This window comes from Scomber scombrus, chromosome 16 (assembly GCF_963691925.1).
Source record: "Scomber scombrus chromosome 16, fScoSco1.1, whole genome shotgun sequence".
Taxonomy (NCBI): Eukaryota; Metazoa; Chordata; class Actinopteri; order Scombriformes; family Scombridae; genus Scomber; species Scomber scombrus.
In genome coordinates, this window is record NC_084985.1 from 22,989,489 (window position 1) to 23,016,242 (window position 26,754).

The 26,754-nt window shown below is 37.9% G+C and overlaps 1 protein-coding gene across 1 annotated transcript in view; it reads right to left on the reverse strand.

The window, feature by feature from the left end:
* ctdp1 (CTD (carboxy-terminal domain, RNA polymerase II, polypeptide A) phosphatase, subunit 1) overlaps positions 1–26,754 on the reverse strand; it is a 63,900-nt gene that overhangs the window by 22,036 nt on the left and 15,110 nt on the right. Inside the window, exons 11-12 of the mRNA XM_062436427.1 lie at positions 24,836–24,989; positions 9,591–9,823 (exon numbers count right to left, since the gene is read on the reverse strand). Of these exons, the coding sequence (XP_062292411.1) occupies positions 9,591–9,823; positions 24,836–24,989 (387 nt within the window). The remainder of the gene's footprint in view (positions 1–9,590; positions 9,824–24,835; positions 24,990–26,754) is intronic.

Sequence of the window (26,754 nt, forward strand, 5' to 3'; positions counted from 1 at the left end):
GAAGTTTGGAGAATATTTTAGATCACATTGACTTCCTGAGGGGAATCTGAGGCACTGCAGCAGCAAAAAGATAAAGAATGAGAGAGATATAGCAATAGGCCGCAAAATGGACAGTGTAATCTTAGTGTAAAAGGGAGGAGGAGGCTTGCTTCATTATCAGTATACTTGAAAAAGGTTTTTCCAACAGCCCACAGGTCTGTGAATCCGCTGTTAATGATCTGTGGATAAAATAATCTGTGATAAAACCTTAAGATCTTGGTACCCATAACCTTGGTCTCACTGGAACTACCGGCTTACCTAAAGACATAAAAATGTACAAGAATTATAAGGGATCCCAAGTGGCAAGCTGGACCATTAATCTGTAAAATGTAAGAATAGTAGAGCGTTATCAGCTTTCATCATTCACTTAAGTCAAAAATCTATCCATAAGGTGTTTTACTACTGTTTGACTGCTGACAGGAAACGTGGATGATGGTCGACTTAAATTGAGAGTTCAGGAAGGCAGAGAAATAATTAGTCTTCTTCTTGGTGGTTCCGGGGCGTATTACTGTTCCGTGTTTCATTCATGTTTAATCGCCTATTGGACTGTAGCACCTCTGTGGTATCGCAAAATAGGCGCAGTTAAAAAGAAGACATGACTTCATGCTCTGCTGCACATATTCTCGATTAATGAGAGGGCAATATGTAATCAATGGCTTTTTAGGACTTTTTTTTTTTAGTGGTAAAAGTGGTGTTCAGACTATTGTATTAGTAAACAGGGATAGTGTTGTTCTCTTAGCAAACTTTGAGAAAATTAACTGTGCTGAAGAGACTGCTGAAGCCTCATACTAACTTCAGATCAATTTTGAAATATATCTTTACTTGGAATGAAGACTGTGAATTTTGTCCTCCATCACTTACATGGGAAGCACATTGTAATGGTCAGAATTAACAGGAGGAATGATAACAGAAAGCAAACCTAATCATGTGGACACCTGACTATTGTTTTAAGAGAGACTTGTACACTCGTGAGCCTACACTTTAAATTATGAGTGATGTATCACAAACTAACTAGCTTTTGGGCATACTGATGAAAATCTTATACACAATTATGTAGATGCGGTTTGCACATTAAACCTTTTTACAATTATCATAGTCATTTATATTTCTATACATTTTTGAACGGTTAGGGTTAAGCTTTTATGACAGAGACAGTAGATATATGACAGGTTGTTAAGCTTCCCCTCTGGGGATTAATCAAGTTATCTAATCAAAGATCCCCTTTGAATTCGATCAGGGGAATTCAAAGCTTAAGGGGCATTGTGTTAATTTTGCCATATCTGCCATATCATGAAAATGCTTTAGACAGTTACAGTGACATTATATATAGCTGCTGGATTCTTCATTGGATATATGTTTTCTTTCATCCTCTCTTGGAGGCTCAGTGGGTCATCAGCGAGCACAGTGATGGTAAAGACAGCACGGCGACGCTTGACTGCATTATACAAGCCATATACACGCACATATACATATACAGTCACAACAAAGACGCAAATCCAATCAAGCCACCGCAGCAACCTCAGACTCAAACGGCCTTCAGCAAAGAGGGTCAAAGAAGATGAGAAACATTATGAATTTCACACCATGCTGTCAGACAACCTGAATGGATAACTTTATAACCCATTTGCCTCTTCCATCACCTCCATTCTGGTGATGTTATAATAACATGCTCACTCAAGCTGACAAGTTTCACACTTTCCTTTTCACTCGGAAATAGACACACTCCAAAGATACGCGGTGCAGGAAAAGAGGAGTGACGGAGCACCTGAATGAATGTGTATCACCTAGAGAGACAGGAAATTATAAATGGGACGAGCTGATAACAGCAGATGTGTTTGAGCAATGAATGGGTCCAATTGCTTTAAAAGTCATAGAAGAAAATGTGCGATGTCATAGGTTGAAAATAGAAATCATTGGATGAACAAAGCTAATGGTGAAAGATAGAAACACTAATTGATGATGGCTTTACAAACTTGCTACTGACTCAAAATGGCACAGTTCCAAGGCAATCCAAGTTTATACAGTTAATCAGACACCTTAACTTTATTCAAAACACTAGTGTTGCATGTAATTGCTTCCAAGGATTTCTTCTAAACTCCTTGGGGGTGAACCTGTCAATCATTCCGTCCTATGTCGTTTACAATCACGGTTACAGATTTGTCAAAAATGTTAATACTATCAGATAGAAAAAGACAAAAACAGCCTCTAATTCCCAGTTAGCATTTCACCTACTAACTGTCACAAGCACATTTTATTGGCTGTGGCTAACTAGCCATCTAAGCTAACGTTAGCTCAATAACTATGGTTGAGAACAGTCTCCAGCTGACTTTTTAATGTTTCCAACTGAGTCAATTTAAAGCGAGAATGGTTTAAAAAAGTTTTAAAATATGCACTACTTGGTTACATATCACAACGTATATATTATACTACAACAGTGAGGCTCAAGTTGCACTCCTCAGCCAACAACAGGGCTGCCAACTCTCATGCATTGACCATGAGACTCAAGCAATTGACACTTTACATACGCTCCCAAGCCACATGCCCATTTTCTCACATGGTGAGATAATGCCGTAGTGTGAAAAGAGGACACTGACAGCCCATGGACAAAAAAGACAGAGCAGCACAGTACAACAGCAGCACTGTGCAGCAGCAAGACCATCAGGGGGAAAGACAGAAATACACACACATCTGTTATACTGTAATGTATTCCCATGCACACTGCTCAGAGTAATCTCAGTCAACAGCCTTTCTGGCAGCAGCACAGCATTTCTCCGTATCCTCTTGTGCTGTGTGCATGCACGCAGGCAGGCAGGAGAAGGGGTGAGTTACTATGGTTACAGGGGATGCTCTCTGTCTCTGTAACTTTCTCACAAAAATGTTATCCAAATCATATTGTGATATGTTGCAAGGCTATTTCATTTCTATAAATTGTTTTCCTTGTTTTACCTTGAAGTTGCCATAGTGGCCTGCAACCTGATAAGCACCTTCATCCATGAACAACTTTTTATCTCTATGCATAACATAGACTTGTAAACAAAATGAGAGTGGTGAAGCTGCGGGTATTTAAGTAATTATGCAATCTGACTGTTCCAGATTTATATTGTTCATATTGGTTATTGTATTCATTTTTCTACCATTACCGTTTCTGGGCCCGTATTAAGATAGATTTTATTCAGATATTACTTATATCTGGATAGACCCAAAGCTTATATAGCTGCTGTACCTTGTTACCGGTGCTCTGTTCACTGGTTGCCACAGTATACACTGCAAGTGTTCTTCTGCAGGCACTTTCAATTGTGATAATCTCTGTAGTAAATATGTAGCAGAAGTTAGGAGTAAATCTCTTAGTCATGCATCACGTCACTCACTAATCCTCCACTGGAAGTTTGTTGTTTGGCTTCAACTCTATAATCACACTGCAGTATGGAGCCTCAAAACTTCTTCCTAATAGACTGATTATAGTGCTGTACGATCCCTTGTGATTAAAAAGGATTTTCCATGTAGAATACCCAAAGAAAAATGGTAGGAATTGGAGCCAAGGTTAATGGAATAAATGCATAAACTTAATCACTCTATAAATTACAACATAATAATTGATCAGTGGTCTACCCTGAATCATAAGTGACATTTTAAACTGTTAAACAAAGGTTCTGTTGATATATCATGAGAAGTTTTTATGCCAGGATTCTCTGGAAGGGGGTCAGATGGGTCCATTAGTGCTCTTCTAGGGGTTAGTGTTAGGTTATATTAGACACCATTTTTAATAAATTATACAATCACAGGATGAAAAACAGAGTGATATGGAGTACAATCAGTGTTTCGCAGGGCTTCACTGTCCCACCGAGAAATATTTTTAGCAATATTTTGCTTTTAGACAACTTCAAAGAACTTGTATCATTAAAACCAGAACAATTTACTGTAGTTCATGTTTAGTGTTAACATCATAACTGTGCTGACACTCATCCTTTTCATTTTTGTTATCACTACATTAGAAACTCATTGTTTAGTGATGACTGTTTAGTAGTTTGTGACTGTGCTCATCATAAAACAATGATTACTTCACATCTGATAATTGAAGATATCAGATTTCATGGCAGCTGACGAGCAACAACGAGGGAAGGTCCACTAGCAGGCAGTCAAAGACCTCTCAAGGACCGCTGAAATGGGGAGCCAGTTGCTGTGGATTAAGAGAAAGGACCCCACCTGGGCCCTAAAGTGAGTAGATGGCATCTAGGAGTGTGCTCGGGATTGAATGTTATTCCTATCAAGAAGGAATATCAGTTATTCATTTAAGAATCACTTGTTCTAAGATTACTTTAAGAAGTCATCACTTTTATTTGAAGGCTGATTGTACTTTGCACAAGTCCTCCTCTGACCCCCGTCTGATGTACGTGACACAACGCCAGAGACACATAATCAAAAAATCCTTTGTGTCTGCACCCACTCTACTGTGAACAACTTTAAAGTAAGGCACTTAGTCTGACGCAGAAATCAAAACACGTCAGCCTGACTCATGCACTACAGCAATGTTCTGAAACTGTGACTGCCCTCCTGGAACTAGGATGGGAAAATAGTTTCTATGAGCTGTGAGAGGTGAAAATCCATCCACCCTTAACATCCATCCTGCAACCTTCTTATTAAATCTTAAATCTGTTAGAGTCTAAAGTGCCACTGCTTGTAATAAATCATTCAGATCAATCCAGCCTCATCGCCAATGCTTGCTTGATGGAATGTTTCCTCATTTTCAAGAGATGAGACATATCTAACTTGCATTAAAGCAATTCAATGTCAAGACATAAGCTCCGGAAGGAGCACAAACAGACAGAAAGTTAAGATGGTTGGGGTTAAGCCAGTTCAAGGCGGATTTTGATTGAACAAAGTCAATAAACTCTTCCTTTTGCTCGGCAGTTAATTAGAGGAGACAGTAATGGAAGGGTTTATGCTCGAAACACATTGGGAATGACTCTACTTCACTTCCAAATGCACTCATTGTTTTTATTTGCCAGTCAGGACCTTCGGGTGGTCTGTGATGTCAAGTCATTCACATCAACTATGGTGGAGTAAAAGGACTGTAAGCAGGCCAAGGAGGAACAACATAGAACCAATTTGCAGCTCTTTGCTTTCAAAAAGGAAAAAAAAAAAATATTCAAGCTTTCGATGTGCACATCAGAGTTGCTCTAACTAAACATGCGTATTGGTAGGTAAGAATTTATCAAGACTTCAATCTTAAATAACAGAACAAGTCTATTGAAGTTTCAAAGTTCAGAAATAGTAACCAAAACAGCTTAAAACCATTGATCAATTAAACAATTAGTTGATCGACAGAAAATTAACCTGCACCTGTTAAACTGATATATTGTTTTAGGTACTTTATAAAGAATAAAGAATATAAAGCTGATTCACTTTATCCTTTTATAGTACGACTGAACAATTTAAGGAAAAAGGTCTAATTGGGATTTTTCTGACTAATATTGGAGTTTAAATTTCCATTATATATATTTTTTAGAAATTAAACTATTAATAATTAATATAGTCTATAATTAACATACTGTATAGTTAACATTGGACTAACACCCTAAAAAGATGCTGACAGCTCTGTACTTTAACTGTGAAGCTAACCTTATCTTAAGCAACTAAACTGGACGAGCTGCTTCAAAGCTCTGGATCCTGGAGGTCCTAATTCAGAGATTTTAGGGTGATAAGCTTAAAACATTGAGTGCTTTGAAGTGTTATAAAGTTTAACAGGGGATTGTGATATCTGTTTGCCAGCTGGCAGTCACTTACTGCTATCTACATGAGGGATAACCTACATAAATGTATAAAAATAATTGGTAGTTGCGGCCTTAGATCAAAAATTGCAGCGACTGCAACGTTACTGCAAGCATAATTCCATTTCTGGTGATTAACAAGCAAACAAAAGCATAAAAAGTCCAGCAGAAGTGGAATCAGCCTGCTGCAGAATCTCTTGGGTCTATACTGCATTCATGGGTTTACAAAAAAAGAAAGAATAGCATTTACAGTAATTATGCAAATGAGAATATTCATGAGACTTATACAGTACCATGCAATAAGGTAACAGGATCTAAGAACTGTGTATGAATATAACTGTAATCATTGTCATTAAATGCCAATAATATATCATCTCTGGATCACTTTAGTTGAAGCTAATCATTTTGAACTGCAATTTTATACAGTAATCGGAATGCTGATAAGGTTGCATTTCCAGCGCTAGCTTTAGCTTTTGTGTTCGAAGAGTGTGAAAAGAACACAAATAGGAGCAATGTTGATTTATCTTTTGAAGGAAAAAATGGAAGAAAGAACAAAAAGAAACACACATTGCTACTGTATCTTAGCAACAGATGGATGCTTATTTGGTGCCAACTATAAGAAGAGTGGTGAAGCAGGGATGGAGACTGACAGAATGGCAACTATTAAGCCATCTCTCTGAGGAGTCGAGGTCCCACATTCATGTCTAAATCAGGAAGCAGCTATTGTGTGTGATTTCTTCTGTAAATCCTAATTGGCCAGTAACGGCCTACTGGGCGAATCTATTCAAATTCTTTTCTCTGACAGGAGAATTACATTAATGCAGTATGGCAGACAGTAACGTGGATGTCATACTTTTTTTTTCTTTTTTAACTACAGGGTGTATAGCCTTTGTTAAGGCTTAGTGTATTACATCATCATATACATCATCATATACAAAATGAGTTATAAGAGTTAGATATGTTCAGTTTCTCATCTTTGACATTTGATAAATATTGCTCAGTGTTTAAGTGTTTTATCTGAGAATGTTGCAGGGAGGACAGATGTGTTTAGAAACCTATTTAACATGCAACTGGTTATTTGTGAGTTGGATTATGCTGCATGTGTACTTCAACAATCTTTTACTTCTTGTTATTGCAGACAGACATTATTAAAGCCTGATCATCTTTCTACAATTCAGTTTCAATTCACGTCATACATTTAATTTGACAAGGTGTTCATGTTAGCCAATATCTTAATGAGGTGGGGGTTATTTTACACTGCCTTGCATCAGTATCAATGTTCCTGATGCCGTAGCAAGGTAGGAAATTAATTTTCCCTCTTAATCCTTAATCATGCTTACTTTGCTTTGATTGCTTCTCTCACAAAGGAATCACCTCTCAATGGGCACAGCGCATTTATTTGTATCGATGAACTGATCTGAAGCGTGGGCGGCTGTTCAGCGGTCCTGAACCAGGCGAATTTTTATATTATTGTGCGGCCACTACTTTTGTATGATCTATTCCCAATGAAGGAATAACATTTCCAAATAAAATAATTGTCCTTTATTTGAGGCTACTGGGGATGCGGTTTTGATATAGAAATTACACCATTCCATTTTGTAGCACATACGGTCTCAGGAATGTGCAGAATGAGAGCAGATCAGAGAAAAAGATAGGTCAGAAAAAAAACAGAACAAGCAGTTTTCAAAGCAAACAGAAAGAAAATGAATGAGACATTATACCTATTTATACCTACGCTTTAGTTAAGAATTATTTGCAACATATGGAGAATAGCAGGGCATTGTAGTGGTTAACAATACAGGTATCGGGGCGACGTATAGAGTAGGTCATGACCAGGTGAGATACAATATTGTTTGACTATGTCACTGGTATCTTTCTTTGGAAGACCTACCTGCCAGTTTGACTCCACACTGCTTTAAGAATCAAATGTACACTGTTCCCTTCGTGTGTCAGCCTGTCTCTTCATGTGCTCTGCACCACTGCACTCACCAGAGTTGGACTTCCAGAGGTTTTCAACAGCAACACAGTGGACAGCGCATTTCAAGGCTGGCTCATTAGCAGCAACAAAAGGTGTCGGACCAGATGACGGACAGGCAGGCACGTCTAAAAGAGGAGAATGAGGTGGGGGCCTATCATGCTGCTGAGCCTGCTGAGGCCCAGGCAGCCGTGGATACCTTGGTCTGAGAGAAAATGCAGGTGTAGAAAAACACCATCTCCTTTTTTAAGACCTGACAATCGGCGCAGTGAAGCTGAACATGGACTTACGGACAAGAAACCGAAAAAAGGGTATGGTGATCTAACATTAGGGCTGCTCTCAGAGGAGCTCAGACTAGAGGCTGGCCAAACAAACTGCTCTGGCCAACCTCCTGAATCAATGCTGCAGTAATACAAGCCAATAAGGGCTTTGTAGATGGGATTAAGAATGGAGGCCTCAGCTCCTTGAGACAAAAAAATATGACAAGTGTCGACGAGAAATAACAGCTCTTACCTCAGGCCTTTATCTTCTGCCCTTTTCTTCGATTAACATGACAAACATTGACTGCATCTAGAAACTGCTAGCTGCTAACCGTCTCTGTGTCGACTGATTTGTGAGGTCAAACTGAACCTTCTCCCAAAAGATAACGGCTGACATGAAAATAATGTCAGACCGACTGATTATGTTAAACTACCCTAACTTGCTGTTCAGATTTGGACTTTTAACAGCATACTTTAGTCTATGCCTATCAAGTTCTATATCTACAGTATGTTTCGAAATTAATAAGTCTTCAGATGACTCACTTAATTTGTCTCACAGCAGCAACACAACTCTCCTATACAGATACAGAGAGCGCTGATAAAAGTGTGTCCTCTGTACAACCTTGCATATGTGAGTTTTCCATATTTAAAAACAGTGATGTTGTAAACAAGGCTACAAAGAAGGACGCTAAACATCTTAAAAAGGTTTAGATATGAAACTTTGAGATCACCCAGCATCAAGTTGCTATGATACACCAAAGCACTAATTATGGAAAAAATTCAAATGGTGTGCTGCAATACTGTATTTTATTTTATGTCTGTTTACTGACTTCTGGGTCTATTTTATTGCTTTTTACTATGCTGGTGTAAGATTTGGTGTTGAAATTTAAATTCAATTTCTGTCAATTTTGCAGATAATGACTGTACAGACAAATATTACATATAAGGATGTGCCAAAGACAAATAAATAATCAGTAGAGACTGAACACTGGCAGTCTGACAGCTCAGCTTAACTCAGGCCTATCCCTAAGCAATGAAAGATTGTCGTATGTTCAGAACTCTTCGCCTGCCTGCTGTCTGTTTGGATTTGTCTCCACGGCAACCGACCAGACTGTCTGGCTTCGGCACAGACGTGCTGAGGAAGTGGTGTGTTATGATAATAGTCATTGGGAAAGTAAGAGCTGAAAATACACAGTGCATTTACGAGGATTTTAGGTGGATTTCGATCTTTGCCAAACACAATTATAAGTTAAGCAACCTCCTCTCACGGATTTGCTTATGCAAGATGTAACAGTGATGACTGAGTAACTAATAAAGGAAACATGTTATAGTAAATATTTGGGCCAGCAATAGACAATGAGTGACAGAGATCGTGAAAGAAAGAGCTTTCAATGAACCTTTCCTCAGTTTACTCAAGAAGGTCTACTGATGTTGTAGCAGTTGAGGCAGAAAAAGGTCCAGTGAAGTGGGAATATAAAAAAAAAAAGCTGAAGTAAATGACTTGACTAGACAGAGAGATGGATTTTGCCATTATTTTCTGTGTCTCACCTTGGCACACTAGCTGGCAGAGTGGCCTCACTGGATGTTTCCTGGATCGTCTCCTCCACTCTCAGCACCTGAGGACCGAGCCCCCCTCCTCTTATCTGTTTAGATGCTGGCTGCTGCTGGTGCTGCTGTTGCTGCTGCTGCTGCTCTTCTTCCTCCACCTCCTCATTACCTGGTTTCTCCTTCCCTCGCCCCTCACTCTCGTTGTCGCTCTCCTCGCCTAGGATGTCATCCACCTATTTTTAAAAGAAAGAGCTTTTCTGAGCTATGGTTTCACATTTTAGACAGGAACAGGTCATGGGAGCTACTATATGTGTCACCAGAGTATATTAGTCAACTCCTCTCTTTAAAAACAGATGCATAGAGTGCTGCTTGGTTGTAGAAAAGGTATCCTTCTTGGTGCTGTGCAGTTTGGGGATTCTACTAATTTAGAGTTATTGAAAAGATCTGAGGCACTCAAGAGGGTAATACATTTATAAAGCCTTTAATACTTCATGGCTACTTAGTCATAGTTAAGTAGCCATGAAATGCCTTTCAGCCATTGACTCCTTCATTAGGGGAAGTACAAGATGGTCATCTTTCAGCTGCTTCCAATACATGTTGGCAAGTATTCACATGATCAGTATGGACAGGTAGTGGTCACATTAATGTAAACAGGTAAAGTCACAACAACTCTAAACTCCGCTCTATACCGTCAGTTTTGATTTTAGTTTACATATTAAGATTATGCAGCAAGCATGCATACACAGTATGAATGCCAAAAAATCCATGCGTTTTGCATAGGGACTACTCTTAAGTGCAGATAAGATTAATCATCAAGAGGAGTCATATGTATTAGCCAGTTCTTTTGATGCACTGCAGATTCCAATTATGTATCCAATTATATGTGGAAAATAATTTCCCAGTGTAAATAATTGAGTTACATACTGTAATCTAAACTTGGAAAGTGATTAAACTTGGGGCCAACAGTTTGTACATACCGTAACATTAACATTTTTAAAAAGATGCCTTCAATTTTCTTATTAAAGAACTGTGACTATGGGAGAGTTGATACAGGATTTTGAAAGTCCGATTTTGATATTTTGAACAATATATTGGCTAATAGCATTTCTTTTACATAAAAAACAATCACCCAAATGTGTCTTTATAAGAATTGTGACCAGTTGTGTCTGGACAGTTTATAACTGAACAACAACGATGCAAGCCTTCTTTTTTGGTGGACAATCATATGTAATGGTGTCACTGCTTCTAAACTACCTCTAATGACTTTACATCAATGTATTGCTGAGTATCGGCTGACATACTGATACATATGTTGATACTAATCCTCCCACGATCTTCTGTCCCAGTTTCTTGTCAATACTTTCATACTCTGATGGTAGCAATATGTGTACATATCAATACTGGTTTATCTGGGATAAGCTAATATTGGCTGTGTTGATTTATTGGTCAGGCTATGAAAGCAATTTGTGGGTTGCTTTATAATCAAATTTAATAATAAAGGACGTGAACATAAAAAGACCACAAACTAAAGGTTCAATCATCACCAACTCTTTGATACTGTGAAGTTTAAACTTAGACTGAACATGATTAATACAGGGCTGATGGAGGGGTTGACTGATGTCTACCCCCAACAGGCGGAATAACATTTGAGGGAGAGTAATAAACACATCATCAGCTCATCATCAGATTTCTACCACGAGGAAAAAAATCCAGAGCCAAACAAAACAAAGTACACACCTGCCCAGTTGGAAAATCCTGCCAAATACCGAAGGCAAAATTGTCACTTCCACCTGTTCACCAATCCTGTATTCCTTTAACAGCTTATAATTTATGGTGCCCAAAGGTTAGTGACCTTATGGAAAACCATCAGATCAATGGAAATCGGTGGTAAAAATTTCCATAGAAAATACTCATTCTATCTTACATTGACTCATTAGCAACATGTATCTGAAGGAAAAACTGGGATTAATGCACAGAGACGTTCTCATGGGGTTAGAGCCAGGATCATTACTGGCATCAACCCAGGCTCATTAAAACCTTGTTGATTATTTGGACAGCCCTCGAGAGCCTTGGAAAAGGTAGAAGGTAAGAGTGCCTGAGGCAAGGCTAAACTGGAAACATAAAAGGAAAAACTCTAAACATCTTGGCTGTCTTGCAGTTACATTTTCTGAAACAAATTTAATTTGAATGCCCCATGGGGCACCATTAAATTACAGTGCAGGACACAAATTAAGCAACTAAAGGACTCTTGTTTGTTCCGTCTTGTCAGCAACACAATTTAAGATTTTGCCTCAACACAAATTGCTTTTTTTCTCACTAAAATGTTTTCTCTTCTCATGACATTTCCCCTTTCTCTAGCAACCATGAGTGTCAAGAGCAACAATTTATTGGGCGTTTTCTTAATGGCGTTTAAAAAGGCCTATTTTTCTGTCAGTATGAAAACAATCTAAATTGAACTGGAGATAGACAAATGGAGCAGGGGTATGGGTTGGCCTTTGGACTACAAATTCACCAAAATAAAAGTATGTATTGAAAGCCCATGTAATCATGCCCAGACTTTTGTAAAAACAGTTTCACAAATAAGCATGCTGAAATTTGTAAAGAGTGCAATGTCTTAAAATGCTTAAGGTACATGAACAAAGCTAACCTGACTTGTTAAAAAAAAGGGGAACAAAATGTTGTGTATCATTGTTTGTAGGCTTTACACATTTCTAAGCAATGGCAGTCCAAAAATGGTTTTATTCTCTTCTGAAAAATGTATAAATCTGCGCAATACCTTCAGTATCATCATTATATTTTCTTACACAACCTTAAGAGTGAAGCATGATAGGTGAAATAGTTACAAAGAATACTTCATCTATTTCAGCAAACATGCATGACAATTTATGTCAAGGAAAACTAAGTGGTTCTGGTCCATTTCTTTGACACATTTTTCCCGGCTACAGCAGCAAAAGGCTATTTCTAAGCACAGGATACATACAGTATATATAGGAGCAAAACAGCACAGTCTGTGTAAGAATCACAACAGGTCTTATTTATTACTGACAAACCAGACAGGGATTGTACACTATATGGCCAGCAGAGTCATGTCTGCTTCTGATCACTACCCTGTGAAAACCAATCTACAGTTCACTGTGTCAGGAAGGGTCTTACAACCTCTGCAGAATTGGAAGCATTAACAATTCCCTACACACAGCGAGGCAAACTTCCCACAGCATCCTTTTCCCGGCTGTAATCAAAAGGCCAAGCAAAGAGCACTATATGAAACTTTTCAAAGCTCAGCACGGCATCAAAATGGTTTAGAGTCAGTCTATTGGTCTCATCACTGCGAGCCATATGTAGAGTTTAACACAAGTGTGATTCCAGGGTGTAGGATTTATTTTCCACTAAATGCTTCAGTTGCTACATGATTGTTGTATAGTAAGCAATGTTTGTAGCTACCATGTTGTCTACAGCAATATGTTATATGTTCGGAGGAAGTTGGAGGAAGCTGTAGAGGACAGAGAAACGAGCATAGCAGTCAGTGTCTGCATCCTTAATATGTTAAAACCTATTATTTTATGCAACATATAAATGTGATCATTGTTTATTTGCCTATGATAGACACATAAAATAATACATTGGCCTTGTTTTGCTAAGTATAATGTGACTAAAATATTGACGCATAAATCACAATGAAACGAGAAGCTTCAGTGTACAGCAAAGCTGTTTCACTGAAACTCTGGACATACTGTACATGTTTCAGCTTCTACATCAAAACAGGCTTGAAGTTTCCCTGCTAGAGGAAATGTCATCTCGTTACACTCCATTTACATCTCAATCCGATTGCCTCAACTCTATTTCCATTGGGGAGGTGGGTCTAAGCCAAACAGTACACTAAAATATGTTTGTGAAAACATTTGAGATGAGAAATAGGCAATGCGGTTACAGAATCTTAAATGGTATTTGATCAGCTGCCTAGTTTTACTCCTCGTTTCCAAGTGCACAGCTTGACAATGGTGTTAGTCCCGCCTATGGCACTGATTAGCTAATTGTTAGTCCCTCCCGCAGGGCACACTGGAGCCAGACCAGAATCGGTCGACTCGGTGAAGTGGGCGGATTCAAAGGTCTGGACCTAGGCAAGCCTGAGGTGTTACTCACGCTGAAAGATTTATGTGCAGCAAAAGTAGCCAACAGTCATTCATTTGAAATGAAAGTCAGCAATTAGAGTGGCTGTTACTGAGGGAGCAGTGAACTGCTGTTGCCCAGAGCAATGAGTTTCAACTGAGTTGAAGCCAATTAGCTGCCATTATACAGGGCTTTGATTAAGTTGTTGTGGTAACATCTTACTTTGTACTAAATATTTGTTATATCTTGACAGTTTTGAGCTGCACAGTCTATTGATGTTTGCAATTTGAGTTTTTCAGTCTATCATTGTATGTGATGGATTGAAAAGCTGTACTTGATGGATTGAAAAGCCATGCATGAGCACTGGTTCAAATTCTTACCTGAATAATGACCAAGCAGAAAACCATGATAACAGGTAGGCCATCACACTGACATTAGTTAAGGTAAAGTTACAATATAACATTAACGCCAAGCTTTTAGTTGGCTACAGTTCATTTTCATAGGATTTTGGTATGCTGTCAATTATCTAAATTATCCTCTTAATAAAGGAAAACTGTGCTTTTCATCCTAACCTTCCAACCATGGCAACGGTACATATTAAATATGATGACCACTCTTCTGAATTGCACATATGTACAAAGAATATATAAGAACATACAGTAGTAGCTATTGTGGGTAGTTATTGTGGACAAATCAGAGAAGATCACAGAGAATAACCTAAATGTGTGTGATTTGGTTAAGACACAGTTCAGATACAGTAGTTCTTGGGAATTTTACTTGTTTTGCCACTTTCCTATAGTCAAAAACTAATAAATGTCTTCAGAAAGACCTTTATGTATTTTGTGTAATCTTAAGTATCAAACAGCGATATCTTGGCTCAATTGTTCTGTGTCTATGGAATCAAAAAACTAAATAATGATCCCATAGGCTTCCCATAGGCAAAACTAAGCAAGTAAACTGGGGAGGGGCAGCTTTTTTCAAGCTTTGTCTGAGGGGAGGCCCACAGTCTCAGACTTTGATGTGAAGTTACTTAAAGCCAAGCAGAGGATTAAAGTTTTTGAGGAGCACAGGTTTAGATTTCTTTAAAAGGAAAAATGTAAATGTCTCAGTACAACAATGTAACTCAGATGAGACACAATCAAATCCCTGCCAGAAAGATTCAGCAGCAGAATAGGTAAGGCGGGAATCACAGCTCGACACATTTCCATGAAGCCAGTCAATCCAGGCTCATTGTCTTGGCCAATTTTGTTCCCGAGTTATTGTACAAAGAGCTCCTGTCTTCACCAGACTGAGGGCTGCAAAGGGAGAATTTTACAAAGCAAATCCCAACTGAAGGGGGTATTATACAACTTCATTCCCTGCCAGAATTACTGACTTCATCTCTGAAAGGTAGTCAGAGGTGGAAATAGGGTAGACGGTTTGCTGAATAAAGACTGCTGTAGGGTCATTTAATGTGAGGGCGCATCAGAGGACTATAAAGGCTTTGCATTTATAGAGGAAATGGATATAGATGTATAAGAGGTGAAGAAGACATGAAGACATGGTGCATTAACAGTAATCAAGCCACAAAGGAAAATATAAGAAAAAAAGAGTGCGACTGATGAATTAGAGGAACAAAGACCTCTAATGCAACCCTACTCATAACCGTATTCACCTGCATTGTTCATTAGGTCAGGGTCACATCAGGTATAGGATATACAGCTGTTGGCTCAAGGGCAAGTCCCATTCTGATGGGAAAAAAAGAATTCACATCTTCACTCCACCTCTACTCCGACATCAAGGACAGATGAAGCGCTCAAATGCATAGAATACAACCTTTTGAGAACAAGAATTCTTAGATAGGCTCTGCAAACAGTAAGATATTGCTTTCCTTTACCATCATCTCAGAAAGATGTGCTACGCTGCACCAGAGTAGTTACATAATGCGGAACTGAAAACATTACTTTAACACAAAATACTTAAGAGAATTCATTCAGAGACTTCAGATTTCAAGGTTTTATATCAACTGTGTACTTTCTTTGAATTTGTTAGGTTTGCAAAAAAAAAAATCGGATTAAATTACTGTCTTTGTTGTGTTAACAAAACTGGACATCTTGCCACAGTCAGACAACTGAAGATATTTCTGTAAGGCGGCCAAGAACTATATGCAAATGGAAACCAGAGCTGTGGGAATATTCATAGCGCTTCAGGTTTAGGGACCAATGACGGAGTCTGGTTTGGATGATGGAGAGGCTTGTCTGGGAGCAGCAATTTGCTGGTTGTGTCAGTATGCTGGTTGACTGCACCTGACCCTGTAGGAATGGTCTGATATCTTATAACTGACTGCTTTGTGAGCTGTAAAACTCTGAAATGTATGAACATTATCAGGGCCAGACTTAGGGCTACAAACTGATGATCCCACCATTGCTTTAACAGTTGCAGATTACAGTTAACAGTTACATCAACAATTTATCTTTTTTTTTTTAATACAACAGTTTTATCAAATACTAGCGTTTAAGGTGTGGTTGATCAATGCCTACCATTGTGTATTGTATGGTGTGTTAAAACTACAGCAAAGTTGCAACAATCAATTACTTTCATGAATATAATAACACAATTATTAATATTTTGATTCATACAGTATAGCACTTTTCAAGCATAAGAAAAAGCCCTTTCCATGAACAAAACAAAAATAATCCAATGGTTCCCAAATTTCTGGTTTTGAAAGTCTAAACAATCTTGAAGGCTTTGAATGTGTCAATTCTAAAAATACAGAGGAAACTAGAAGCAAGAGGAGATAGGTTGAATTTGTTTGATATAACATTGAAGAACATGAACTGCATGTTTCTAAAGAGGTTACGACTGTTGTGCCAATGAAAAATCCAAGTTGATCCTTTACATGGTTCCCAAACTGTATTAACAGTGAACTTCAGAGCAAGACAGCTTCTTTACATTTTGGATTGACTGATGTATTTGTTGAGTGTCATCAGTTTTTTTCCTTACATGACAAAAATATGTCTATCTAGTATATATTCTTGTTTCTTTATTATCCTCACATGGATCAGATTCATAGACCTTTCCACAGGTGTGAGGCATCCACTGATCTAGGAACCTATTGACTATTGAGGTTTCTGTGAAGCAAAGAGATATATGGATAATGGATATCTGGACCAAGACTTCCTCTTATGTGCACCGGTCCAATTAGAGCCATAGCCTTTCTGCATTCCTTCACATTCACATTTAATCAAGAGCTTGGGCCTTTTTGTTGACACTATAGCGTGAAATGACAAGTAGCACTCATATATCAGGCAAGGGCAGTCTGGTCAGCTCAGAAGGAGCCTCCCACTGAAGGTCAAGTAAACTTGAGACGTTATTGCAAAGAGGAAAATTAAATTAAGCTATCAAATCAAGAGACTTCATTATCAGCCAAGTCAAATCCTCTGGATCATTTGATATCTAAGGAAGCTCAGCTGTGACTGCTGTGATTCTTTACACTAAAGCTGCAATTACAGGTCTGTAAGTCTGTTGCAACAGAGCAATAAAGGCTTTCATATACTGCTTACTGGATTTCTTAACTCTATGGTTCATATTAGCCATGGTGACAGAAGGGTATAACACAGGTCTAACGGCTCCAGTGGCAGGAGATGAGGATAAAATGCTGCCATGGGATGATTGCTAAGTCTAACCCTTTCTCTGTTATGTGACTCACAAATCTAGTCACACAGCAATATTACTTCTTTTTTTTTGGATAATTAAAAAAGGGATAAGGTCAAGGAGTACTTGACCATAACCCTTAAAGAACAATGAAGGTCAAAACAAGATTAGCACAATCATTTTAGCCTTTGCTCTAGGGTTGGCGATGTCAATGCAGACCTTTGATAAAAACTAAAATATCTCAACAACTATTAGATAGATTGCTCTAAAAAATGTACAGACATTCACAGTATTCAGATGAATCCTGTGGACTGTGGTGAACCTCTGACTTCCTTTAGTGCCTTGATGTGCGAGGTTAACATTTGTGGTTCACAATGAAATATCTTGTCTACTATCAGATGCACTGCCATATCTACATGGTCTGTGTATTGTCTACAATCAAGGTCCCCAGAGGATATATTCTGACATGTTGTGAACCTCTGACTTTTCCTCTTGCAATACTATGACACTGACTTGGTAGTCAGAAATACGTCAACAACTATTTAATGGACAAGTATGAAATTTGGTACACACACTCATAGTGCTAAGAACTTTTCAAAATTTCAGAACTGAAGAAGAAAGTTTGGATGAAAGGTGAAACACCTTTGAGACTCTACAAAATTTTTGGTTATATCATGACCTGGATGACTGTGAATCATCACAGACACTTGGATCTACTGACTTGATCTTTTATTTTTATTAGGTACCATCCTTGACTCACAATTTAATTTTTAAGTTAAGTACTTTGGTTATGACCAAATACCTGCAAATTTCCCATCTGCTTCAGCTGTACTTTGGTTCACGTTAATTTTTCATATGTTTATATACTAAACCAACAAGTAAATGTTGGTCATCGTCAACATACTAGCATGCTCACAGAGCTGCAAGCATGGCTGTAGCCCCTTAGTCTTGACTGCAAACAAATGTATAGACATAAAGTTGGTGGTATGTGATGCCACATATGTCTTGGTAATATGAGAAAGCATTCTCTAATAAGCTTCACAATTCTGCAGACTCATGCAGAAGCTTGTCCTCCTCTGTACCTCCCAAGGATTATAGCTCACCAAGGATGTGAGAGATCAATACCTGGGATCACTATGTTAGAGCCAGGATCACTGTGACTGATGACTGCGTTAGGTCTCCGATGAGCCCAGGCTTAATGAGCCATGTCTCTATAAGGGCCTCTATGACTTCACACGTCACGCAAACTATGACCTGTGCCTAAATCTTCACCTGACTCTGTAGAATAATCACTCACTATTCATTCACTCACAGATGAAAAGCTCATCAGCATTTCATTTGATTTTGATTTGATGTGTCAGGACATTTTACTGGTGTCAACCCCACTATCGCTCAAGTTGAAGGTAGTTAAAATGTTTATTGCAACAATATATCAAATCCTGTCAATTCTACATTCGCATTGAATTCTATCATGCAATGGACTTCTGTTTTAACTCTGCATTAAAGCAAGTTCAAATACCCTATGTTTAACTGAAACATTACAAAGAGTGAAGAACTGAAATTTCAGTTAATTATATATTTAAAGAGCCTGACAGATTATATTAAACAGCGTACTGACTGGATACTGTACTGGCAGTGACTGCAGACTAAAGTAAAAGAGAGCCAAGAAAATTCACACTGATCAATTATCCCTTTCATCAGAACGCAGTGTAGACGACCTGTCTGAACTCCTTGCAATACCAGTTGCCCAGATTTCTCATCGTGATGACGTTGAACACTGCGGGATTTACGTGGCACTAAGAGAAGGCTACTGTTCTTCAGCTCACATTTCTATGGTTATGGCCTTGTCCTTACATATGTTGTAAACACATAATCATGGATATGAAATCATTAAATGTTATAACCGCCAGTGAAATTTCAGCCTTTCTAGAATAATTGACAATCATAGCTGACTCAATAGGTATTACTGAAAATATTTGTTGTTTAGCTTGTTCATGCAGTTACCACAATGATGACAAAAACCCTCACCCTAACCCTCACAATGAAATAGACCCACAAGACAAGGTTATCTTTTAAGTGAAGGAGGAAACTTCTAAATCTGAATGTGGATGAAATATTTAATTGGAAAGAACTGACAACCTTATATGGTTCACATTTATAAAGAAACAAAGTGTCCTTGAAGTTCCATAACACACAACACACTTTTGCTATTAAAATGTCTAAGAAATCACTACCTGTACTGTGGAAATGTTGCTAGTACTGCTAATTCCACTGGGTTTCATCACCATGGTCTAAAGCCATCAACAGCTTTTAGTAAATCATTCTGGTTTGCCTGCCTGTATGGTTGAAGCTCAACGTTTCCCTGATGATGTGCCACAGTGGTCAGGTTACTTGCATGTTGCAACTTCTGTATAGCTAAGATGTGGTTACAAATGGGTGACTAAATCAGTTGGTTGAGGTTAGTTAGATTGTGGGAATGGATAAATATCCAATGTGCATTATGTAAAGCAGGCAATTGTTTTGTTTGATAACACAAAATGGGGAAAACAAGCTAGTGGTGTTGAACGGATAACATTTGAATTCAACAACATAAATGGATTAAGTGTAGATAAATCTAAGGCTGTTAGAAAAAGCAAATTGCCTATGTACTTTTGCTTTAGCTGCAAAGGCACCACAAAACAAGAGAATAACGTTAATTGTACAACATAGTATTGGATTTGTATAGGAATAAGGTAAGTGGGTTGCATTCAAATTAATTTGAATAAATGGTGTGTTAGCTCCAATTTGTTCAAACAGTGCTAGGCAAGAATACTCCGGGCAAAGGGCAACTTTTGCTGACTAATAAAATCTAATAAATGGTTAGAGATTTATATGGTCCATTATGATGTTACCGTTATTGAGAATCCAGTCAGCCCCAGTTATCACACAACCAACAAGGGAACAACAATTTCAGTGAAAGGTCACCCAGTTGGTACACAGCTGGGATTCTTTGCTGGGCATCTCTGCACATGTTGCTCTACATCAACTGACACATACCACCATGTAACCATTGGTGACATTTAAATGTGAAGCTGTCTACCTGACTCAGATGTGTACCTTGCTCCATCCAATTAAGACTGGTTTCTTTCACTTTGGCCTGAAGATCTAGAGTGTTTAAGAATGTCACAGACTGCCCTTTAGCTAGGCAGTCTGGGGAGGATGGCATTTGAAATACAGTGTATCTACAAAGGACCCTTTCCTCAAGTCAATTTCCATACTTTTCTACATAACAAAATATGTTGGGTAATCATTTAGTCTAGCCTGCAAGAAGTAGTCCTGCTTTTAAATTATGATGTCTTGACGGTAATTCCTTGGTCTTACATTTATTTCACACAATCCTTGTCCTATATCTGTTCCCTAAAAAGCCTCGCCTACTCATCTTTAATCACACTAGAAATATGGATGTGCATAGACCTAACCTGAAGGGAGCATCCCGTTGTGGCAAGTTATGAAGCAGTTTCACCTTGTTTTTGGTGAGATCAACATTTTAATATTATGCATGCACTTTTAAAAGCTGTTCCATGTTTGCTTTTGTGTTCTACACAGCCCCATCTAGGTCATTCTGTAGCAGTAATTTATCCTCTCATGTTGTCTTGAACACTATTTGCCTTGAGTATTTTATTTAATTAAATGTTATATTAAATGCCTTGAACAGAATGTGGTTGCTGTATTTGTTTTGCAGCTAACTGGGTATAAAATTGAGTTAATAGTTCGAAAAATTGCTGTAAGCTAGTCGTCAGCACCTGTGCAGAGCTCATAACAATTAATGAGTGCCTGAAATTTTCATTTTTACAGATGTTTTAGGCCTTCAAAATGAAAGAAATAAGCTTTGCCCTAACCAAAAGAGGAGTTAGTGCATTATAATATAACAAAAACAACCAGAGATGTCATCTCGACTTAACGATGAACGTCACTGAGCTTTATGTTCAAGCATTCTAAATGTCACGTTTACACAACAAGTGTGCTTGGTGTTTGGGAACAATGCCTGGTGTGAGCACTGAACACCTCATTAACCAACTCAATCTTCAACTATGATAGTGCTATATGTGCAAGAGGTAGCCTTTAATTAAGAATTCAAATTAATGTTGAGTCCATCCTACCGTGGTTTAATATCATAATGGTATTGATTAATAAAAACACAGTACACACGAAGACACACAGTGCCTTGGTAGTTAAAGGGGTCGTTCTTTGTGTTATAAAAGATAAATGAAATGAAAGTGTATGTATTTCTACAGTAGTTCACATGCTCAGACCTGGAAACTTGATGATATTGGAATGATAGATCTCTGATTTATCTATCTCATATAATCTATGATAGATTTCCTTCTCTGTACGAGTTTGCAGAAGATGAATAATTACCACATTAGTGGCATCATTTCTCAATTTGTCCAGGACTTGGCAACCATGGCCACATCTTCGCAAGAGGCTATTCTTATAAAGTTATCAGACCTCCATAATTTCAAAATGAAAAAGTGTTAACAAATCCATTAGAGATATATTACGAGTTCTGCTCACTCTCCTAACCCTAACGCATTAAATGTATCCATGCGGTCGGTAATGTATCAAAGCTTTCCATTTTCAAACTTCACAAGATATTGATAACATTTGGATTCAAATGACCATGAAGAATCCTACTTTTCAAATGCCACATACTCTCCTTTTAAATAGCCTATATTATCCAGAGAAAACCTCTTAGTCTAACACACACAACAATGAAAAAAGGCCTGACCCAACTGCTGAAATAATGTACCATTTCCAGTATGCTTCCTGCCGCAGTCGTCATGATGCCTAATAGGCAAAAACACACACCTTTGACAATATATCCTGCTTTTTGCAGTATATATATATATGTATATGTATATATATATATATATATATATATATATATATATGTATATGTATATATATATATATATATATATATATATATATATATATATATATATATATATATATATATGAGCAAACTGAGCTGTACCAGGAACGATCACATTTAGGGTGACTATTTCATCTTGACCAACGAGACCATGAACCATGATACCATGAAACTCTTGGTGCTCACTTATAGAGCCCTACATGGCCAGGCTACACAGTATATTGAGGACCTTTTACACCCCCACACTAAATGCCAAGCCCTTACGCCCTCTACTCAGTGTTTTCTAGTGTACCATAGACACGTTAAAACTCGGAGATCGCACTGTCCAGTCAGCAACCCCAAAGCTTTGCAATAGTCTACTAATAAACTTGAGATCCTTGGATACTGTAGACTGGTTTAAAAAGCAGCAAAAAACTTATCTGTTCAGGCATTTAGGTAGCATGTGGTATTTTATGTTTTAACTTGACACTTATGTCTGTTCCCTTTGTATATTTTATTTGTGTGTTGTTATATTTCGATTTTATATGATTGGATCTGATTTTATTTATTTTGAATTTGAATAACTTTGTTAATGGTGTTTAATCGCTTGGCCTTTTCATTTATCAGGAAGTAATACGTGTTTTCCCATCAAACTCTAAAAATAAATCCATTCTTAAAGTCAGCAGTTGACCTACTCTAAATCCTTTCCTTGGGCAGCAATCATCCATCGATAGCTTAACAACCATAACCAGCATATGAAGAATCTCTCCATATACTGAAGCAATGTGCACAGGGCTGTAGTAAGAGCGAGCCCCTATATACAAAGCGTTTGAAGGAGGGCATAGCAATACTTGTCAAGTAGGGCTCAGTTATCAATATTATTGTAATATATATATATATGTATATGTTTTCTTTTTTCATATCTATTTCTGAATTTTGCGCCCACAGTGGCACAACTAAAAAAGACACTAGCTGACAGCATTGCATGCAGCATATGTCGTAGTCTCAGGATGACACAAATGTTGTTCATTTTACAAGTCAATATGTGTGAAAATGAATAGTTTTTGATCATACAGCCCCATTGAAACCTTGGACACATCAATATCAAATGAAAACAGCAATGTTCGATAGCCTTTGCCTTTGGCAGTACTTTAGGTCAAAAATTTGCAGCCATACGTCTTCTTCAAACATTAAAGTATAGAAGAAAAAGGGAGAAGAAAAAGTCTGTTTCCAGAAAGACATTGCACAGCAGTTCTTGACTGATTTGTCACCTGCAGCTACAGAGTTACTTAACTGCAGAGTTCAATTGAGTTAATAAACTGGCAGACGCTTTCACATTCCAGTAACAGGAATCAGTTCATCATTTAAAGCATGGCCAATCACACTGACATCCAAATCATTTAACTACATTTCGCTTAAAGTCTCATTTCCTTGTAGGATCGATAACCTGTGGTAATAAGAATGTATTTTGTACCATGGATCATAGTGAATGATTTTAAACTTGCATAATTTACATAGTTTTGCCGTTTTCATTGACGCATTGCTATAATTTACAGTGTACAGCGTATTAGGCCCACAAACAATGTCCATATTAATTACTGTTCCTCTCAAGTAAACCTTTTAGAAAGCTGAGTATGCATTGCTGTATTTGTCTTTCTTACTACCAACAAACAACATAATCCTTCCATCTGTGTAAGAAAACAAATGGATTTACTGGTTTATTACCTGACAAATATCCTTTTGACACAACATCAAGAATATAATATGTACAATGACTGAAATTAAACCACCTTAAATTAACTATTTTATAAATCCTGCCATTTCAATGCACTGTATGAATGTACAATGATGTGTTAAAGCAGTATTAATGATCACATTATATATGTGATATTGCAAATGTGTTTCTAGTCATGTAATGAATGTAAGTGCAACACTCTCTTCTATAAGACCATGTTCTATCATTTCCTGTTGGGCAGGTGGTGTAGGCTGAAAACATCTGTAAACTGTTTTCTCTAAGAACAGCTGTTGTTTCCTGGAAACAAGGTTGATGAGAGCAGAAACTGAATAACACGGCAAAGTTCTGGACTATGCATATTTTCCCCAGCTGAAGAATTAGCACAATTCAGACTCCATTAAAGAGTATTATCCAAGCAGGTGATGCAGCGCTCTCAGACACTAGTAATCACTTCACCTGTCTGGCAAGGATGGCAAAATATATAAAATGCACAAAGTAGACTGACATGATAATATGTTAGGATCTGTATATCAGAATGGATGCCTGGCTAAAATGTGAGAGACATCCTGTCAACCACTGACATTTCATATATAAACAGTCCATTAGTGCTGAATGGTAAATTACATTATATTGCAACTTTGTAATTCTGCTCTTTTCCCTTCATCAGATGTGTTAAACCAAGATACCATATTTATTGGACAACAGGGTGACAGGGTTCAACTATAGGAGGGATATCTATGATTGTGGGAAAACCAAGCAGGCAAATAAGCAAGAAAAAGGGAAACAAACTGTTCTGTATGTTGCAAAATGAAAAAAAAAAACAATACAATCAAACAACTCTGAGGGCGAAATCAAACTTGTTTCCTCCGTTCTTACCTCTTTGTCCATGCTCTCTAGATCCTCCTTGCAAAGTGTGTACAGAGGCATCGATTCTGACATGCTCGGCTGTCGTTTTCGACGAGACGGCCCAGGCTGCTCGTCGTCTTGGCTGGACCCTGCAGCCTCATCTTGCTGATTCTTTGAAGTTCCCCTGAGGCACAATAACATAACATTAAAACGTGGATGGACTACCAAGCTAGTGGGTTAGACACAGTAGCATTCCAAAGCTTGGAAACACCTTATCATTCACTTGAATGAGGAAGAGTGTCCAAACGTTTGACTGTAGGTTTTGGGACATTTACTCTATCTATAATATCAATGTCTTATTTGTCCCCATCCACCAAAAAATGCATGTTGCTTATTGTTTCTTTACTGTGATGGTTGAACGTCACTTTGCAGAATAATGTATGTGCAGAATTTGACACAGTTTTTACATTTACCTGCTAAAGTCATACATCTTTCTTCAATTGGTTCTACTAATAATGTGCAATCACCAGATCAAAAAATGCATATCTCTAAAAATGAATACTTATTAACAAAATGTTATACATTTATGTCATCTCAAAAGAAAATCATTCACTCAGATGTATTGTGTTCGTTGGTTCGCTTCTTTTACATTTAAATGGATTTTTTGTGATAGAGTAATCCAAACTGCTGGGGACTGCATACATTTGCAGACACTGCACACAGTCAGCACATTTTTCACACAGTCACATTACAGATGTAAAGACTGAAGGTTAAGGCTGCAGATCAATGAAGAGAAAGGCCTATTCTCTCTAACAAGAACTCATTAGATTGAAATCTTATGCAAATGGAAATAGGAAGTTTCTCTACTTCCTTTTGGCACTGCTTAATTGAACAGATCTTCTTTGATGATTAAATCCAAGTTTATGTAACTCCCTGAAAACACTCCACCAGTGCCTCTAATCCATTAATTATCTGGGCCAATTTTGTGCTTGTGATTATTAATTATGGTGTAATATCACAGAGATATTCTATTCTAAACATTACGAGCCACCGTGACCGTCCAATATAAAGTTATTGTTTGTATCTGTGTGTGAGTAATGTGAGGTAACGCTCAGGCCACAGTGACTGGCAGGGGTCTTGCACTCCAATGACAAACAAACACCAACAAACAAACAAACAGAGGACGCACTGTTGATTAGCATGTGTGACTGACAGATGGATGTCAAATAGAGAGATGACAGAGGTGACTTTGAGGACCACATCATTCATCAAACTGTTTGTGGAAATTGAATGAGGACTTTGAAAAATGAAGCCTTCCCCTTCCACCAAATGCTATAAACAATCCATACAGTAAAAGGTTGAGTTTTATTGTGCTTCGGTTGGTAGCAGAAGTGCCGCATGTCCCTTTTAGGGGGGTAATTCATAGGGTTAGGGTAAGTACAGTAGTACTACACCATCAGCTGTTTTTACTTCAAAGAATGAGAGGACTAATCCATAGATTTAAGATCTGTTATGACTGATTCTGTGGTCAATACTAAACAGAGAAATATCAATAGTACAACTCCCACTACTACTGGAGAAATGCTGTGCAAGAAGACTTCCATTATTTCTGTCAGATAATGAGACTACTTTTGAGGCGGGACACATATAGTATTTTTGACCAAATTTATGATGCAGTATTTTTTTCGGGGGCATGACTGTTCATCCACATTGTCATGGTAGCTAATATATAGACATTTTCAGTTTGTTTTGTTGCCATCTATCAGCTCTAGCTAGATAACATGCCACATGTAATTCCAGTGAAATGACAGCTGGGGGCAGTAATAACATTAAACGGGAATATACAAAATTAGCTTGCGGACAGTGAGAAATAACCTGCGTGTCCCAAACCATCAAGGAGGTAGCTTACACGAAATGTTTGCAAATAAAAGTGTTACATAAGCGTAAAT